Source organism: Mobula birostris, chromosome 31, assembly GCF_030028105.1.
Source record: "Mobula birostris isolate sMobBir1 chromosome 31, sMobBir1.hap1, whole genome shotgun sequence".
Lineage (NCBI taxonomy): Eukaryota > Metazoa > Chordata > Chondrichthyes > Myliobatiformes > Myliobatidae > Mobula > Mobula birostris.
The window spans coordinates 30,495,190-30,515,056 of record NC_092400.1 but is presented as its reverse complement, the minus strand read 5'-3'; the positions used below and the strand labels follow the sequence as shown (position 1 = coordinate 30,515,056).

General features: G+C 42.8%; 1 protein-coding gene across 5 annotated transcripts in view; it reads left to right on the top strand.

The window, feature by feature from the left end:
* Positions 1-19,867, top strand: part of p2rx2 (purinergic receptor P2X, ligand-gated ion channel, 2) — an 89,528-nt gene that overhangs the window by 3,513 nt on the left and 66,148 nt on the right. For all 5 annotated transcript variants that reach the window (XM_072247486.1, XM_072247484.1, XM_072247488.1 and 2 more), the window contains exon 2: positions 19,334-19,481. In XM_072247486.1, coding sequence (XP_072103587.1) covers positions 19,334-19,481 — 148 coding nt within the window. The remainder of the gene's footprint in view (positions 1-19,333; positions 19,482-19,867) is intronic.

Here is a 19,867-nt window from a genome sequence, read left to right as displayed (position 1 = left end):
TCGACAAACTTCTGTAGATGTGCAGTGAAGAGTATACTGACTGACTGCATCACAGCCTGGTATGGAAACATCAATGCCCTTGAATGGAAATTACTACAAAAAGTAGTGGTTATTGCCCAGTCCATCACGGATAGAGCTCTCTCCACCTTTGAACACATCTACACTAAGTATTCTGGCAGGAAATCGGCATCCATCACCAGAAACCCCCTACCACCCAGTTCATGGTCTCTTCTTGCTGCTGCCATCAGAAAGAAGGTACAGGAGCCTCAAGACTCACACCACCAGGTTCAGGGACAGTTATTACCCCTCAACCATCAGGCTTCAGAACCAAAGGGGATAACTTCCCTTGCCCCATCATTAAAATCTTCCCACATCCAATGGACTCACTTTCAAGGACTCTTCCTGTCATGTTCTTGTTTCTTATTGTACTCGAACAGTTTGTTGTGTTTTGCTGACTAGTTGAATATCCAAGTTGGTGCAGTCTTTCATTGATTCTATTATGTATTTGCTAAATATGCCCACAAGAAAATGTGGCGATTTACGGTCTTTTGGGAAAGTTAAATGTGGACTGACTGAAGTTCCTCATTGCCCTATTTATCTTGATACTGGATGAAAGCATTTTGAAGACAGCAGATAAAGCCTCGAGGGTATTGATATAACTTGTGTGAACTTGGCCAGGCCTGCAGATGATGTGAGAGGAACCTGTATTCAGATCTCAATCGGTCCTTCAAACTAGAGAACACATCGCAGTTTAAGTGATGATGTCATAACGGGGGTGTTGATGGTGGACCCAAATGCAAGACACAGACACTGAAGTACTAGGAACAGGACTTGGTGTGTCAAGCAAGCAAGGGAAGTGGGGAAGAAACGACACTGGACAAGACACAGGCCCTGGACGAGACTAGGATACAGTGCCTGGGCTAGGACTAGACTAGGAAAGTGGGACCTGGATGAGGAACTAGGAACTTTGAATCTGGACGAGGACTCCGAGCCAGAGACTGGACAGGGACCCGGGACCTGGGTCTTGACTTGGGCTCGGACTTCGGATCTAGGCAAGGACAAGACGCGGCTACAGGATGTGGCATGGCTACAGGACTGAATGTGGCAGTCCTGCACAGGATGAGGCACATGAACAGGATGAGAACCTGAAGCCTTGTGGTCTTGGCAGAGACAGGAACACAGGGACATGAAACACAGAGCCGGGAACAGGACTTGGGGCCAGGGCTCTACATAGAGTTAGGACCCCTCTTAGGGAGCAGGACATAGAGCCGGGACTCATACACAGAACACTGAGAAACAGATCTCCACTCAAGGTAGCGGCAAACGGCTGTACCTACCCAGCAGAGGCGAGGACACTAAGAGACGGTTCCCAATACAAGGTAGCGGCAAATGGCCGGACCTACCTAGCGAAGGCGTGGACACAGAGACAGTTCCCAACAATGTAACAGCAAACGGCCAGACCCACCTTGCGAAGGCGTGGACACAGAGACGGTTCCCAACACTAGATGATGGCAAATGGCCGGACCTACCTAGCGAAGGCAAGGACACAAAGAAACAGTTCCAAACAATGAAAGACAGTTCCTTATCTAGACACAGCAAGGCTCTGGTCTTGCTCTGGTGGTAGAACTTGACAGCGATACAGGCAAGGCTTCAGGCAAAGGGTGGCTTCAGAAGGAAGGGGAAGGGAACAGTCCAGCAAATGAAGCTGAACCAAGGAGCTATTTATGTAGCCAGCCCAAAATGTGAATCAGGTGCCTCAATTAGAGCACCCAACAGAACAAGGGAAAACTGGAAAACCTGGAATAAGGAACGATGGACCGGTATATGACATGAAATTTGTTAACTTTGCGACAGTAATACAATGCAAAATATAATAATCGAAAAAAACTGAATTACAGTGTGTATATATACAAACATTTGTATATATATAAATATATAGGAGGTAAATTAAATAAGTATTGCAAAAAATAGGAATAAAAAGGAGTGAGATAGTGTTCAACGTCCATTCAGAAATCTGTTGGCAGAGGGGAAGATGCTGTTCCTGAATCATTCAGTGTGTGTCTTCAGGCTCCCATACCACCTTCCTGAAACATAGAAACATAGAAACATAGAAAATAGGTGCAGGGGTAGGCCATTCGGCCCTTTGAGCCTGCACCGCCATTTATTATGATCATGGCTGATCATCCAACTCAGAACCCTCCCCCTGCCTTCCCTCCATACCCCCTGATCCCCGTAGCCACAAGGGCCATATCTAACTCCCTCTTAAATATAGCCAATGAACTGGCCTCAACTGTTTCCTGTGGCAGAGAATTCCACAGATTCACCACTCTCTGTGTGAAGAAGTTTTTCCTCATCTCAGTCCTAAAAGGCTTCCCCTTTATCCTCAAACTGTGACCCCGCGTTCTGGACTTCCCCAACATCGGGATCAATCTTCCTGCATCTAGCCTGTTCAATCCCTTTAGGATTTTATATGTTTCAATCAGATCCCCCCTCAATCTTCTAAATTCCAACGAATACAAGCCCAGTTCATCCAGTCTTTCTTCATATGAAAGTTCTGCCATCCCAGGAATCAATCTGGTGAACCTTCTTTGTACTCCCTCTATGGCAAGGATGTCTTTCCTCAGATTAGGGGACCAAAACTGCACACGATACTCCAGGTGTGGTCTCACCAAGGCCTTGTACAACTGCAGTAGTACCTCCCTGCTCCTGTACTCAAATCCTCTCGCTATAAATGTCAGCATACCATTCGCCTTTTTCACCGTCTGCTGTACCTGCATGCCCACTTTCACTGACTGGTGTATAATGACACCCAGGTCTCGTTGCACCTCCCCTTTTCCTATTCGGCCACCATTCAGATAATAATCTGTTTTCCTATTTTTGCCACCAAAGTGGATAACTTCACATTTATCCACATTAAATTGCATCTGCCATGAATTTGCCCACTCACCCAACCTATCCAAGTCACTCTGCATCCTCTTAGCATCCTCCTCACAGCTAACACTGCCACCCAGCGTCGTGTCATCCGCAAACTTGGAGATGCTGCATTTAATTTCCTCATCCAAGTCATTAATATATATTGTAAACAACTGGGGTCCCAGCACTGAGCCTTGCGGTACCCCACTAGTCACAGTCTGCCATTCTGAAAAGGTCCCATTTATTCCCACTCTCTGCTTCCTGCCTGCTAACCAATTCTCTATCCACATCAATACCTTACCCCCAATACCATGTGCTTTAAGTTTGCACACTAATCTCCTGTGTGGGACCTTGTCAAAAGCCTTTTGAAAATCCAAATATACCACATCCACTGGTTCTCCCCTATCCACTCTACTAGTTACATCCTCAAAAAATTCTATGAGATTCATCAGACATGATTTTCCTTTCACAAATCCATGCTGACTTTGTCCAATGATTTCACTGCTTTCCAAATGTGCTGTTATCACATCTTTGATAACTGACTCCAGCAGTTTCCCCACCACCGACGTTAGGCTAACCGGTCTATAATTCCCCGGTTTCTCTCTCCCTCCTTTTTTAAAAAGTGGGGTTACATTAGCCACCCTCCAATCCTCAGGAACTAGTCCAGAATCTAACGAGTTTTGAAAAATTATCACTAATGCATCCACTATTTCTTGGGCTACTTCCTTAAGCACTCTGGGATGCAGACCATCTGGCCCTGGGGATTTATCTGCCTTCAATCCCTTCAATTTACCTAACACCACTTCCCTACTAACATGTATTTCGCTCAGTTCCTCCATCTCACTGGACCCTCTGTCCCCTACTATTTCTGGAAGATTATTTATGTCCTCCTTAGTGAAGACAGAACCAAAGTAATTATTCAATTGGTCTGCCATGTTCTTGCTCCCCATAATCAATTCACCTGTTTCTGTCTGTAGGGGACCTACATTTGTCTTTACCAGTCTTTTCCTTTTTACATATCTATAAAAGCTTTTACAGTCCGTTTTTATGTTCCCTGCCAGTTTTCTCTCATAATTTTTTTCCCCCTTCCTAATTAAACCCTTTGTCCTCCTCTGCTGAACTCTGAATTTCTCCCAGTCCTCAGGTGAGCCACTCTTTCTGGTTAATTTCTATGCTTCTTCTTTGGAATTGATACTATCCCTAATTTCTCTTGTCAGCCACGGGTGCACTACCTTCTTTGATTTATTCTTTTGCCAAACTGGGATGAACAATTGTTGTAGTTCATCCATGCGATCTTTAAATGCTTGCCATTGCATATCCACCGGCAATCCTTTAAGTGTCATTTGCCAGTCTATCTTAGCTAATTCACGTCTCATACCTTCAAAGTTACCCCTCTTTAAGTTCAGAACCTTTGTTTCTGAATTAACTATGTCACTCTCCATCTTAATGAAGAATTCCACCATATTATGGTCACTCTTACCCAAGGGGCCTCTCATGACAAGATTGCTAATTAACCCTTCCTCATTGCTCAAAACCCAGTCCAGAATAGCCTGCTCTCTAGTTGGTTCCTCAACATGTTGGTTCAAAAAACCATCCCGCATAGTTTCCAAGAAATCCTCTTCCTCAGCACCTTTACCAATTTGGTTCACCCAATCTACATGTAGATTGAAGTCACCCATTATAACTGCTGTTCCTTTATTGCACACATTTGTAATTTCCTGTTTAATACCATCTCCGACCTCACTACTACTGTTAGGTGGCCTGTACACAACTCCCACCAGCGTTTTCTGCCCCTTAGTGTTACGCAGCTCTACCCATATCGATTCCACATCTTCCCGGCTTATGTCCTTCCTTTCTATTGCGTTAATCTCCTCTTTAACCAGCAACGCCACCCCACCTCCTTTTCTTTCATGTCTATCCCTCCTGAATATTGAATATCCCTGAACGTTGAGCTCCCATCCTTGGTCACCCTGGAGCCATGTCTCTGTGATCCCAACTATATCATAATCATTAATAACAATCTACACTTTCAATTCATCCACCTTATTACGAATGCTCCTTGCATTGACACACAAAGCCTTCAGGCGCTCTTTTACAACTCTCTTAGCCCTTATACAATTATGTTGAAAAGTGGCCTTTTTTAATGCTGAAGGTAGCAATGAGAACAAGGCATGACCTGGTTGACGGGAGTCCTTAATGATAGTTGCCTCCTTTTTGAGGTGTTGCTCCTTGAAGGTGTCCTGGATGCTGGGGAGGCTAGTGCCCACGATGGAGATGACTGTGTTTACAACTCTCAGCAGCTTACTTTGATCCATACGAGGTGGCGATACAGCCAGTTAGAATACCCTTCACGGCAATTCAGGTTATGGTTTTGTAATACAGAATCACACAGACTGAAGAACACCAAAAAGGCCATTCAGCCCTGCAGAGTTTTGCTAGTATTTATCTTTCTGAGGTTCATGCCTCTCTCTTCTGTTTCTCCTACAGCCATAACCTTTAATTCCAGAATCTTTCACATTTTTCTCTCATTTCCTAATAAATAGGGTGATGCTGAATGCCTTGCCTATCACCTGTGTTAGCAGATTCCTCATTCTAATCACTTTTGGATTTAAAAAAAAATCTCTCTCAAATTCCTTACTGACATTACATTTAAGGCCCTTGTTTCTTTTAATTATTCAAAAATTGAAACACTTTTAAGTCTATCCTATTCAACTATTTTAAATTCTTAAAGATATGTATCAGGTTACACCACAGACTATCTCATTCCTTTAAAAAAGCTTCAGTCTGTTCAATATAAACACAAGAGATTCTGCAGATGCTGGAAATCCAAAGTAACCTTCAAAATGCTGGAGGAACTCAGCAGGTCAGGCAGCATCTATGGAAATGAATAGACAGTCGACGTTTTGGGACAAACCCTTCTTCCGGACTGGAAGGGAAGGGGGAAGGTAACAGAATAAAAAGGTTGGGGAAGGGAAGGAGGCTAGCTGGAAGGTGATAGGTGAAGTTAGGTGGGTGGGAAAGGTCAAAGGCTGGAGAAGAAAGAATCTGGTGGGAGAGGAGAGCAGACCGTAGGAGAAAGGGAAGGAGGAGGGGACCCAGGGGAAGTAAAGAGTGGTGAGAAGAAGTGAAAGTGGAAAATAGAGGGGGGGGTGGGAATTTGTTCACTGGAAGGAGAAATCGATACTCATGCCATCAGGTTGAGGGGTACCCAGATGAAAAGTGTTTGCTCCTCCAGCCTGAGGGTGGCCTCATCTTGGCACAAGAGGAGGCCATAGATCGACACATCAGAACAGAAATGGGAATCAAAATTAAACTATTTGGTCCCGCTTGCAGTGGATGGTGCCGAGGTGCTGGACGAACTGGCCCCCCCCACCCCAATTTACAATGGGTCTTACCAATGTAGTGGAGGTCACATCAGGAACACCGGTCACAATAGACGACCCAGGCATATTCACAGGTGAAGTGCTGCCTCACCTGGAAGGACTGTTTGAGTCCGTGAACTTAGGCCACGCGCAGGGATCAGTACCTGGAGGGAGTTTAGTGGGAGGGTGGAATAGACAAGGGAATCAGAGAGAGAGCGATCCTTGCAGAAAGCGGAGGTGAAGATATGTTCAGTGATAGGATCGCTATGGAGATGGCAGAAGTTGCGGAGGTTAATGTGTTGGATGCAGAGGCTGACGGGGTGGTAGGTAAGGACAAGGGGGACTCTATCATTATCACGGCTGCGGGAAAATGGGGTGAGCGTAGATGTACGGGAAATGGAGGAAATGTGGATGAGGGCAGCATTAATAGTAGAGGGAGGGAAACTCCATTCGTTAAGGAAGGAGGACATCTCTGATGTCCCCCTTCTTCAAAGAACAGGCTTTCCTCCCTCTACCATCTCTGATGTCCAACGATGGAAAGATGTATCCTGGGAAGAGATGCGGTGGAGGCAAAGAAACTGAGAAAGGGAGATAGCATTTGTACAAGAGACAGGGTGTGAAGTGGTAACCATGGGAATCAGTAGGTTTATAAAAGTTGTCAGTAGACAGTTTGTCTCCAGAGATGGAGACAGGGAGATCAAAAAGAGGAGTGAGGTGTCAGATTTGGACCAAGTGAATTTAAGGGCAGGGTGGAAATTGAAAGCAAAGCTGATAAAATCGACAAGCTCAGCATGGGTGCCTGAATCAGCACTAATGCATCGTCAATATACAAGTGGGGAAGGCTTCAGACATAGACTGTTCTACTTAACTGATGAAGAGGAAGGCATAGCTGGGACCCAAGCGAGTGCCTGTGGCTAGCCCTCAGGTGTGGAGAAAGCGGGAGGAGCTGAAAGAAAAATTGTTTAGGGTGAGGACCAGTTCTGCCAGATGGAGGACGGCGGTGTTGGGTGGAGATTAGTTGGTTCTTTTGTCAAGAAAGAAGCGGAGGGGTTTGAGGCTTTCCTGATGGGACATTGAAGTATATAGGGATTGAACAGGCAGGGTGATGATGAGGCAGTCGGGGCCGGGAAATTGAAAGTTACTGAGGAGATCGAGGGCATGAGAAGTGATGTCGGTGGGAAGGGGACTGAACCAAGGGAGACAGAATGGAATCGAGATATGAGGACACGAGTTCAGTGGGGCAGGAGCAGGCAGAGACAATAGGCCTACCTGGACAGCCTGGTTTGTGGATCTTCGGTGGGGTGGAAGCGAGCAGTGTGGGGTAAGGGAACCATGTATTTGTGGGAGTTCTCCAGAGTAAACAGAATTATAAGTAGAATTTAGAGTTTTCATAGCCAACATCATCCTTGTAAACAACAAGAATTCTGCAGATGCTGGAAATTCAAGCAACACACATCAAAGTTGCTGGTGAACGCAGCAGGCCAGGCAGCATCTGTAGGAAGAGGTGCAGTTGACGTTTCAGGCCGAGACCCTTCGTCAGGACTAACTGAAGGAAGAGTGAGTAAGGGATTTGAAAGTTGGAGGGGGAGGGGGAGATCCAAAATGATAGGAGAAGACAGGAGTGGGAGGGATAGAGCCAAGAGCTGGACAGGTGATAGGCCTTGTAAATCTTTGTAATCCTTGTAAATCTTATTTTGCACATTCTTCATTGTCTGTATGAAACCCAGAAAAATATATTTTACTAAATGTTACCTATACTTCAATAATATAGTCAACTAAAGTAAACCTTTTCTTCTTTGGTTCTTTTTCTCTGTAAATTGAGCTTTTGTATTATTTGACTTTTTTTAAGCCTAATTAACGTGCTGCACAACCTTAAGTAATTTGCTAATATACATCTCAAGATCTGTGTTCACCTGTACCCAAATTAGACCATTAAACATTGCTTACAATGAAGTGCAATTATCTGAGGTATTTCAAAGAAGTGTATGCCAGGAAGTTTAATATTATGTGTCTCCCAACATGCCATTGTAACTATGGAAACCACCCAGTAATGAGATATGTGCATCTTCTTCGTATCGTCTAGCAGAATGACATTGAGCTGGACGTTAACTGATTTAAACATTAGGCCATTTCACTCATTTGAAAATCAAACTGGTGTGTGGAATTCTTATTAAATTGATATGTAATTGGTCTTAATAATTGAAGCATTAATTGAAAAATGTTCCAATTGCTCCCATTTTGCCCTATATGATTACCACAAGAGAGCCTTAATATCTGTGCAAATGGAAATTGTACCTGATTCTTAAATATTTAATGGCATAAAAATCAAATTATCCTGATCACAGTATACAAAAGCATTATAGGAAATTGTTTGTTAGCTAACGTAGTAGCCATCGGCCCAGTTATATAAAAAAAGGGATAACATCCTTATAAAACAGCAAACAAATTTCCTCTGTAAACTTATACATTTTATCAAACCTTTGGCTATCATAAAACTCACAATTTTGTGCTGAACCCTCTACTTGCCTATAGTCCATTTCCCTCCGTTCTCGGCATGTTCATATGCTTGTCTAAGAGACCTGTTGAATCTATCTCTACTACCATCCCTGACCCTCCGAGAGGACCACGACTTTGTCATAGGGTTTGGAGGCTTGCATGTCTCAATGACCCAGAGGGCTCTGTTACCTGGAGTCAGGACTTTGTGTGTTGACTCTTGGGAGGGTCACCCATACCAAACAGGTCAAAGGGTAGAGGCCAGTCTAAGAGTGGTCCACCAGTCCACCAGTCCACCAAGCTTGGAGATTCAGCTCAAGGCTAAGAACCCTGACTGGTAAAACAAAATTATTATGGAAGCGGCAATGAACAATCCTCCTACATCTGAGTGCGACAGTATTCCTGAGTCTCCACCCGGGACTTGCATGACTGACGGTAATGAAAACTGAGAGGAAGCTATTGACGTGATGAAAGAAGCTCCAAACACTGCCAGGACCTCCAATGCTGCCCCAAATGGCAGCAGTGCAGTGGGCAGCAAGTACCATCCCTGGCAGTGCACTTCAGACTCCTTTCCTGTAAAAAAATACGAGTTTTCTATTAAAAAAAAACTTGCCTCACACATTCTTTTGAAACCCTCCCCTCTCACCATAAATGCATGCCCTGTAGTATCAGATGTTTGAACCCTGGGAGGAAGATATGGGCTGTCTACTCCACCTATGCCATCTGAGAAAGCAGGCCTAGTTTGCCCAGTCTCTCTTTATAAGACATATCCACTAATCCAGACAACATTGAGGAAAATATTTTCCAAATCGTCTCCGTAACCTCCACAGATTTCCTGTAATGGGGCGATTGAGATTGAATACAATACTCTCAAGTATGGTGTAACAGTGTTTTACAAAGCTGCAACATAATCTCCTGACCCTTGACTAACAATGGCAGGCCTGCCATTTCCATTTTTATCATTTCATCAACCTGTGCAGCCACCTTCAAAGAAGCTATGGGCATGGACCCCAAGATCCTTTTGTACTTAAACACTGTTAAGGATCCTGCGTTATTTGTGTGCTTTCCCTCTACATTTGATTGCCCAAAGTGCAAGACCCCACATTTGCCTGGATTCAAAGATTCAAAGTACAGTTACTATCAAATTATGTATACAGAATACACCTCTGAGATTCATCGTTCCACAGGCAGCCACAAAGCACAAACACTGAAAACGCAGAGAAAAGAACAAATTGAGCCAACGGCAAAAAGGAAATGAACTACATGGAGCATACCAAACGTCAAACCAGGATGTCACCTGCCATTTCTGCATCCTATGTGGAACTGATGTCTATCCTGCTGTATATCATTGGCACTGTCCAGAATGCCACCAGTCCTTAGGTCTGACTAGCCCTCCCGTCCATGTTTTCATCCAGATCATAAACAGCAGAAGCCCTTGTATGGGTTCATGTGGACACCACTAGTCACAGACCTAGAAGCCAGAAAATAAAATGCAATGCACTGATTCTACTGAGCAGTCACGAAAAGGAGCTGTGTTGGAAATGTCCCTCAGAAACAGTGATTCAACACAATCCATTGGCAACTTTTATCTTTTATTTGATTGGCAATTTTAATCCGGCCATCTCTCTCCCATTCTCTGTTCCTTTGTTCTACATTTCCCTAACAACCACTTAATGTGTTTCTTTAATGTGGTTATCATCCCTGTTTCAGAATCAGAATCAGAACCTGGTTTAATGTCATTGGCATATGCCATGAAATTTGTTGTTATGTGACAGCAGTACAATGCAATACATAATAATTAAAACTGTGGATTACAGTACCATTTTCTATTCTTGTTTCCCTCTCATGCTTTCTCTTATTACCTGTGCATCACCTCCCTCCGTCCCCTTCGCTTTCTTCCATGGTCTTCTGTCCTCTCCTATCAGATTCCCCCTGCTCCAGCTCTTTATCTCTTCCACATATCAACTTCCAGCTCTTTAATTCACCCCTTCCCCTCCCAGTTTCATCTATCACCTGCCACCTTGTACTTCTACCTCATCCCTCCCCCCCACCTTCTTATTCCGTCCTCTTCCCCCTTCCTTTCCAGGGTCTCGGTTGGAAACATCAGCTGTCTATTCCCATTCATCCTGACCTGCTGAGCTCCTCCAGCACATTGTGTGTATTGCTCTAGATTTCCAGCATCTGTAGTACCTCTTTATAAATAAAGAAAGTTAAATTAAATAACTAGTACAAAAGTAGTGAGGTAGTGTTCATGGGTTCAATGTCCATTCAGAAATCTGATGGCAGAGGGGAAGAAGCTGTTCCTGAATTGTTGAGTGTGTGCCTTCAGGCTTCTGTACCTCCTTCCTGATGGTAACAATGAGAAAAGGGCATGCCCTGAGTGATGGGGGTCCTTAATGATGGACGCTGCCTTTTTGAGGCATCGCTCCTTGAAGATGGTCCTGGATACTGTGGAAGCTAGTGCCCATGGTGGAGCTGACTGAGTTTACAGCTTTCTGCTGCTCATTTTCATTCTGTGCAATATCACCCCCGCCCTCCAACCACCCCACCCACACCAGATGGTGCTGCTGCCAGTTTGAATGCTCTCCGTGGTACATCTGTAGTAATCTGTGGGTGTCAGTCAGTAAAGGAGTGATTTCTGTGCAGTCACTGGCCTATTTACAGCCAGTCATGAAGGGAAGGAAAAAGAAAATTGAAAGGCTGTGCCAATTTTCCAATGTTAAACTGCATGTTTGAAATATCCAACATTTTAAAAAATCTAAATTGGCTTAGTTGGAGAAGCTGGAGAGTGGCAGTAGATGACTGTCTCTCTGACTGGAGGTCTTTGACTAGTGTTGTGCTGCAGGGATTAATGCATTGTTGTTTATCATCTATATAAATTATTTAGATGATTATGTGGTAAACTGGTGATAATATGGCATGAGAAATTCTGCAGGTGCTGGAAATTCAAAGCAACACATACACGAAATGCTGGAGGTGCACAGCAGGTCAGGCAGCATCCATGAAAATAAATAAACAGTCGACGTTTTGGGCTGAGACCCTTCATCAGAACTCTTGACAATATGGTAAATTTGCAGATAAATTTGGGGGCAAGTTGGACTATCAAAGCCTGCAGCACGAACTCAACCAGCTCGGAAAATGGTCTGAAAACTGACCGCTGGAATTTAATGCAGACAAGTGTAAGGGTGCCCTCAGACATAGGAACCTGATCCATAATCCTGTGCAAATGACATCACTGGATAGGGCTATAAAGAGCTTTTAGCACGTTGGCTTTCATAAATCAGGGCACTGATTACAGGAGATGGGATATCATGTTGAAGTTGTGCAAGACATTGGTGAGGCCTAATTTAGAGTATTGTGTGCAGTTCTGTTCACCTACCTGCAGGAAAGATATTAACAAATTTGAAAGAGTGCAAAGAAAATGTACAAGGACGTTGCTGGAACTGAGTTATAGGGAAAGGTTGAATAGATTAGGATTTATTTCCTAGAGTGCAGGAGAATGAGGGGAGAGCTTAAAGAGATACAAAGCATCATTTGGGTATAGACAGGGTAAATTCATGCAGGCTTTTTCCCCTGAAGTTGGATGAGACTGGAACTGGAGGTCGTAGGTTTAGGGTGAAAGGTGAATTCTTTAAGGGAAATCTGAGAGGAAACTCCTTCACTCAGTTGGTAGAGTGAGTGTGAAACAAGCTGTAAGTGGATGTGGTTCAATTGTAAAAGTTAAGAGAAGTTTGGATAGGTACATAGATGGGAGGAGGAGTTTGGAGGGATATGATTGACTTTTGGGTAGATGGAACTAGCCGAGGGGCTCCAAACCTGACATCCATGGACCCCTTGGTGAATGCTATAAAAATGGTTGAACTAGACAGAAAATCAGGTTGATATGAACTAGGTGGTGCAAAGGTCCTTTTTATCTATGATCTAGTTCTCTGTGAATCTAAATATTGAGAATTCCCATGAAAAGAAGAGTTTTCTGATGCATCGAGGTTAAATGTCATCATTGCGAACCCCAACTTGAGTTTTGACTTGACGGTTGAATGCCAGCTTTAATTCCTGATCTTGCCCGCAAGCCATTTCCAAGTTGGAAGGTAACCACTGTAGAGGTATCGATAGGGTGAATCTTATCTTGGTATCTTTGTTGGCTTTCAAATAAAATGAAGGAGAAGGAGATTTGGAAAAATGCTTTGCTTCTGTTACATAGTGATTTTAAAAATATTTTCCTCTGTGTTAGGCCAATTTCAAAGTGCTGACTTTCACTCTAAAATGTTTTCAACTTCTAAGGGTCTTTTATTAATGCACTGGTGGTTCCTTCCAACATTCCCATTTTGTTAGGAGGATGAGGAGGAAAAGTGTGAAGCAACATCAGCCTAACTGCAACCGACAATGTCCTAAAGTACAATGCTTCTTTTTTCTTTTCTTTCTTATAACAACATAATGAAAGTCAAATGAGTGTATGTATAGTAAACAAGCAAAAAGCAAAGGAAACCCTACCACCCCGTCTCCTTTCCCCTTCCCAGCCCTTCCCTCCCCTCACCCCTCCTGTATGTGCTGTTTAGGTCCTACTGTCCCCCACACTTAGTTCAGCTGTCGGTCTCTTCCAAATACAACAGTAATGGTTGCCAGGTTTTTTCAAGTTCCTTGAGTCTGTCCTTGAAAACGTATCTTATCCTCTCTAGATGCAGAGTATCCATTAATACAGCCAGCCATTGTCTGAGTGTTGGAGTTTCCTCCTTTTTTCAGAACATCAGTGTGAGTTTCTTTCCAAAAAGTATGCCGTAGGTCAGGAGTTGTGGCTGGGTAGCCTGGAATTTATTTCACCTCGCAGAAGTTCCAAGAGTTATTAAAATGGGGTCTGGTATTATCTGAACCTTTAGTACCTTCGATAGGACCTCAAATATTTGCATCCAATACTCTTGTATCCTGGGACATAAAGCATAACTATGTAACAAATTTGCCTCTGAAGACTTGCATTTCTCACCCATTGGGGACACCTCTGGGAATATTTTATGAATCCTTACTTTTGAGTAATGTAGTCTATGTAGGATTTTAAATTGTATTAAACAATGCCTGGCATTGATGGAACAGGAGTTTACATACTTCAAAACCTCATTCCATATAACCTCCTCTATCTCTGTACCCAACTCCTTTTCCCACTCTTTTTTAATATTATCCATTGTTGTATAGCAATTGTTTTGTATGGCATCATACAGATGGGCGATGATGTGTTCTGAACCTAAACATGATCTTAAATGACTATCTAATTTATCAGGTTCTGCCGTCTCAAAACCGGAAAGATGTGATCTTATATAGTGTCTTAGCTGGAGATATCTTAAAAAATGATGCTTTTGCAATCCGAATTTGTCCTGGAGCTGCCGAAACAATGCAAAAATCCCTTGTATGTATAAGTATCCAATGCTGTGTATCCCTAATTCTCGCTATGCATCAAAGGCCCCATCTATACTTGAGGGGATGAAAGAGGGGTTCGCTGATATAGGTACAAGAAAAGATAGGGTCGTGAGTTTCAAATGCTTCCCCATTCATCTCCACATCTGTATGGTGCTATGGATAATGGGATTGCCTCTATAACAGGCTTTATTTAACCAAATAGGGGACATAATGATTGCCCCTATGGAATATGGTAGGCAATCCTCATGCTCCATCTCCAGCCATCTGGGAAGTACAACTGTATCATCTATCCAGTATGCTATATGGCTAACGTTAGCAGCCCAGTGATAAAAAATAAAGTTCGGTAGTGCCAGCCCCCCACTAGTCTTATTCTTGCAGGGATGTTCTCTCCTAATTCGATGGGCTTTATAATTCCATATAAAAGGTAGAATTATCCAATCTAATCCTTTAAAAAAGGTTTTGGTAAGATAGAGGGGCAGGTTCTGAAATAAATAGAGCAGTTAGCAGTTGGGGAAGAAAGATCATCTTGACTGCATTTACTCTACCCACTAAAGAAACTGGGAGTGTCTTCCAAAATTCTATTTTCTTTTTAATCTTTTCAATTAGAGGGGTAAAATTTGCTTCAAATACTTTTTGGTTATTGCAATTCCAAGGTAAGTAAACTTCTCAAGAATTATTTTGAATGGAAATTGTTTAAGCCCCTCCTGTTATTCTACTCGGACTGGGAAGAATTCACTTTTCCCCCAATTATTCTTACACTCCGAGAAAGTGCCAAATAAATTGACTACTTCCAGCAAAACTGGAATAGTAATATATGGTTTCATTACAAACAACAAAACATCGTCCGAATGAAGGAAATTTTGTTGATAGTATATTCTGTATTATACCCACAGATTTCGGGGTGAGAACGTATAGTCTCCGCCTGTGGTTCCAGACCCAACACAAACAATAAGGGACTTAATGCACAGTCCTGTCTTGTGCCCCTGTGCAAACTGAATGGTTCCGAGAGGGTCTGATTAGTTAGTATTTTAGCACTAGGGTTACTGTACAGTAGCTTAATCCAAGGTATAAATTTGTATCCCATTCCAAATTTTTTGAAAACCTCATAGAGGTATTGCCATTCCACTTGGTCAAATGCTTTCTCAGTATCTAAACTTAATATTGTAGGGTCTTCCTTAGGATGTCTTGGGGAATGCATTATATTAAGAAGGCGCCTGATGTTATGGAAAGAATTCTTTTTAAGGAATACCCTGTTTGATCTGAGTGCACCAATTTATTTACCTGCTGACTGAGTCTCCTTGCCAGCGTTTTAGCCAAAATTTTCTGATCTGAATTTAGCAGTGAAATCGGCCTATAAGATCCTACCTCCTCTGGGTCTTTGTCCTTCTTCGGAATACGTGTGATAATGGCCTCGTTCAGGGTTTGGGGTAACCTGCCAGTTTCAAATGACTTTCTATATGTCCTTACCATATAAGGTGCTAATAAGTCACTAAACTTCTTATAAAACTCATTACCTATTCCATCCGAACCTGGACTCTTGCCATTTTTCAGGGATCTTATTGTTCTTACTATTTCGTCATTTGTAATCTCTGCTTCCAAAGCCTGACACTCCGTCAGATTGAGTGAAGGTAACCTACAGGTGTCCAGAAATGTGTGCACACTCCCCGTCAGGACGTTAGATCGAGATGCATACAATTTTTCATAATACTGACGGAATCTTTGATTAATGTTTTTGTGTGACATCAACGGAGCGCCCGAGTCTGATTTGATGTTATGAATGGCCCGATCACTTTCCAATTTGTGTAGCTGTCTTGCCAGCAATTTGTGCGGTCTATTACCAAACTCAAAGAAATTCTGTTTCGTAAACATAAAGGCTGGGCACATCCCTTCTAAGAGTATTTGGTTAAGTTTGTATTTTAATGCTGAAATTCTGTTGTATTTTTCCGCGGGTGGTTGTCGCGCATTCTCCGTGTCTAGTTTACGTGTTTGTTCTTCTAGTTCTATTTGTTCTGCTCTACTACGTTTCTTTAGGGAAGACTGAAAAGAAATGGCACATCCTCTAACATAAGCTTTAAATGTTTCCCTTAGTAGTCCTGGGGGTGTTTCACTATCATCATTTGTATGAGGAGGAAAAGTGGAATTAGTAGACCAATGCACGGCAAGGATGACAGAGAGAGGCACAAAGAAGGAGGCAAGACTGAGAAAATTATAACCTTCCATTATATTTCAGAGGCCTGGCCATAGCAAGAGCTAGAATCAACTGCTGAAGCTACCTGTAGTAGTCTGTTATCTCACCTTTCCACTTTTCCTTTGGTCAGTACAGATTGTAACAAATGTACTAACAAACAGTACTAACTAATATCTGTTTGTTCTTTCTTATTGTGGTTTGGCATGATTTTTCAGTTTTCTTTGTGTGAGTAGGGGGGTTGTGCAATTTTTTTCGTGTAGGGGTGTTGATCATGTTGTGGGTCGTTCAATTTTTTCTCACATGGGGATGTTTTGCTCATGTTGCCAATTGCGAGATTTGTTTTTTTTTCGTGTGGGGGAGGGTTGATGTTTTCTTTTGAGCAACTTCCATGGTTTTCTTTGTTCTGTGGTTATCTGGAGAAGTTGAATCTCAGAGCTGTATGCTACGTACATACTTTGATAATAAATGAACCTTTAATACAGACTGTGACAAACTTACTAACTAACGAACAGAACTAACTAATGTCTGAGGTATTCTGAAAGTAGTTATTGGGGAAGTTTCAATTGACTACCCATCCAGATATCACTTGAAAAACAAATTAATTGTACCCAGTAGTCTAGCATGATCTTGTGCATATAATTTGCCTATCCAATCAACTTTTTGGGTACTCAGTCATTCCACTGAAAATTGGCAGAAAGTTGTTTAAAGAAATCAATGCATCTGTGAGACTACAACTGCAATTGAAAGATAACTAAATTTTCCAGGCAGTGAAAGGTATGACTGACGTTGCTTACAGAGACCTGCAGAGACTTTTTGCCAAAATATGTACCGTTGCAAGTATTACTCTGTGGACCTTTAATAAATTCAATGTTATTTGCAATCATGAATACAGGGCTATGGTAGGAAACTTTGTCACATGGTGTGAGCAGAATTATCTGCAGCTTAATGTGAAAAAGACTAAGGAGCTGGTGGTAGACCTGAGGAGAGCTAAGGTACCGGTGACCCCTGTTTCCATCCAGGGGGTCAGTGTGGACATGGTGGAGGATTACACATACCTGGGGATACGAATTGACAATAAACTGGACTGGTCAAAGAACACTGAGGCTGTCTACAAGAAGGGTCAGAGCTGTCTCTATTTCCTGAGGAGATGGTCTTTTAACATCTGCTGGACGATGCTGAGGATGTTCTACAAGTCTGTGGTGGCCAGTGCTATCATGTTTGCTGTTGTGTGCTGGGGCAGCAGGCTGAGGGTAGCAGACAACAACAGAATCAACAAACTCATTCGTAAGGCTAGTGATGTTGTGGGGATGGAACTGGACTCTCTCACGGTGGTGTCTGAAAAGAGGATGCTGTCTAAGTTGCATGCCATCTTGGTCAATGTCTCCTATCCACTACATAATGTACTGGGTGGGCACAGGAGTACATTCAGCCAGAGACTCATTCCACCGAGATGCAGCACAGAGCCTCATAGGAAGTCATTCCTGCCTGTGGCCATCAAACTTTACAACTCCTCCCTGGAGGGTCAGACACCCTGAGCCAATAGGCTGGTCCTGGATTTATTTCATAATTTACTGGCATAATTTACATATTACTATTTAACTATTTATGATTCTATTACTATTTATTATCTATGGTGCAACTGTAATGAAAACCAATTTCCCCCAGGATCAATAAAGTATGACTATGACTATGACTATTTCAGATATACTGTCTATTCTATCTACTGTGTGTGTATACACAATATCAGTTCATTCTAATTATTTCAGCTCTTAAAATATTTGGATAATCTATTTGGATGCTTTTAAAAACTGAAAGCAATACAAAGAAAAGCATGCTATGTCGCACTTGAAACGTACATCCAAAGAAACCGGGTCCTTCTCTAGCCTTGATTTGCATATCTAAATTAAATAGATTAAGAATCAAGAAATGCAAAACTCGTGTAAATAGGAACGAAGATGTTTTGCTGCTCACTGGGGTCAGTAGAGTGGCAAAAACTGGTACAAGTGCAAAGAAGGTAGACAGAGGACAGACACACACAATTAGCCTTTCTGCGGGATTCCGTAAAGGTTAATTTGCTGCTTGAGTCGATGGTGAGGAAGGCAAATACAATGTTAGCACTCATTTCGAGAGGACGAGAATATAAAAGCAAGGATGTAATTTTGAGGCTTTATAAAACACTGGTGAGGCCTCACTTGGAGTATTGTGAGCCGTTTTCGACCCTTATCTAAGATATTGGAGGGGGTTCAAAGGATGATCATGAAAATGATTCCAGGATTGAAAGGTTTGTCATATGGAGGGCATTTGATGGCTCTGGGCCTGTACTCACTGGAATTCAGAAGAATGAGGGGGTGACCTCATTGAAACCTATCGGATGTTGAAGGACCGCGATAGGGCAGATGTGGAGAGGAGGTTTCCTGTGGTGGGGAAGTCTAGGACCAGAGGGCAGAGCCTCAGAGTTGAGGGGCATCTTTTTAGAATGGAGATGAGGGGGAATTTCTTTAGCCAGAGATTGGTGAATCTGTGGAATTAGTTGCCACAGGCGGTTGTAGAGGCCAAGTCATTGGGTATATTTAAGGAAGGGGTGATAGGTTCTTCATTATTCAGGGCACGAAGGGATACAGAGAGAAGGCAGATTAGGACTGAGAGGGAAAGTGAATCTGTCGTGATAAAATGGCAGAGCAGAACCAATGGGCCAAGTAGTTTAATTCTACTCCTATATCCTATGGTTTTATGCTTGGTGAGAACAAAGTTGGTGCTGAAACAAAGAAAACCAAGGTCTCTTTTCAATGTTGTTGGACCAATAGTACCTGGTATTAGGATAATCCATAGTCATTGAGTCATAAAACACAACAATATTACTATTCAGCTGAGAAATTAAAACCCTTTTCCTGGAAGAATAAAGAATTAATTTGCAAAAAAAAAAACTACTTGATTTAATACTGAGATTAATAATTGTTTCTGATTTATACAGATATGTCTTCATCATCCAGAAATCATACCAAGATAAAGAGAATGCTCCTCAAAGTTCAGTCATCACCAAGGTCAAAGGGATAGCAATCACAAATTCCTCTTTTGAAGGTGATGTTTTGGATGTGGCAGACTACGTTAATCCACCAGAGGTAGGTGTACTTTCTGCTTCCCTCTCTCACTTCATCTCCTTATCTGCTCATCACCTCTGGTGCTCCTCCCCCCTCCCTTTTTTCCATGGTCTTCTACCCTATTCCTTCTCCAGCCCTGTATCTCTTCCACCAATCCACTTCCCAGCTCTTCACTTTACCTCTCCCCTTCTCCCGCTCACACCTATCAGCTGCCACCTTCTCCTTCTTCCTCCCCTCTCCCTGCCTCCTTACTCTGACTTCTCGTCTTTCATTCCAGTCCTGAAGAAGGGTCTCGGCCCAAAACGTCGACTGTTTCCTCTTTTCCATAGATGGTGCCTGGCCTGCTGAGTTCCCCCAACACTTCGCATGTGTTGCTTTGTGTGTGCTGCTTTCTGTTCAAGGCAGGT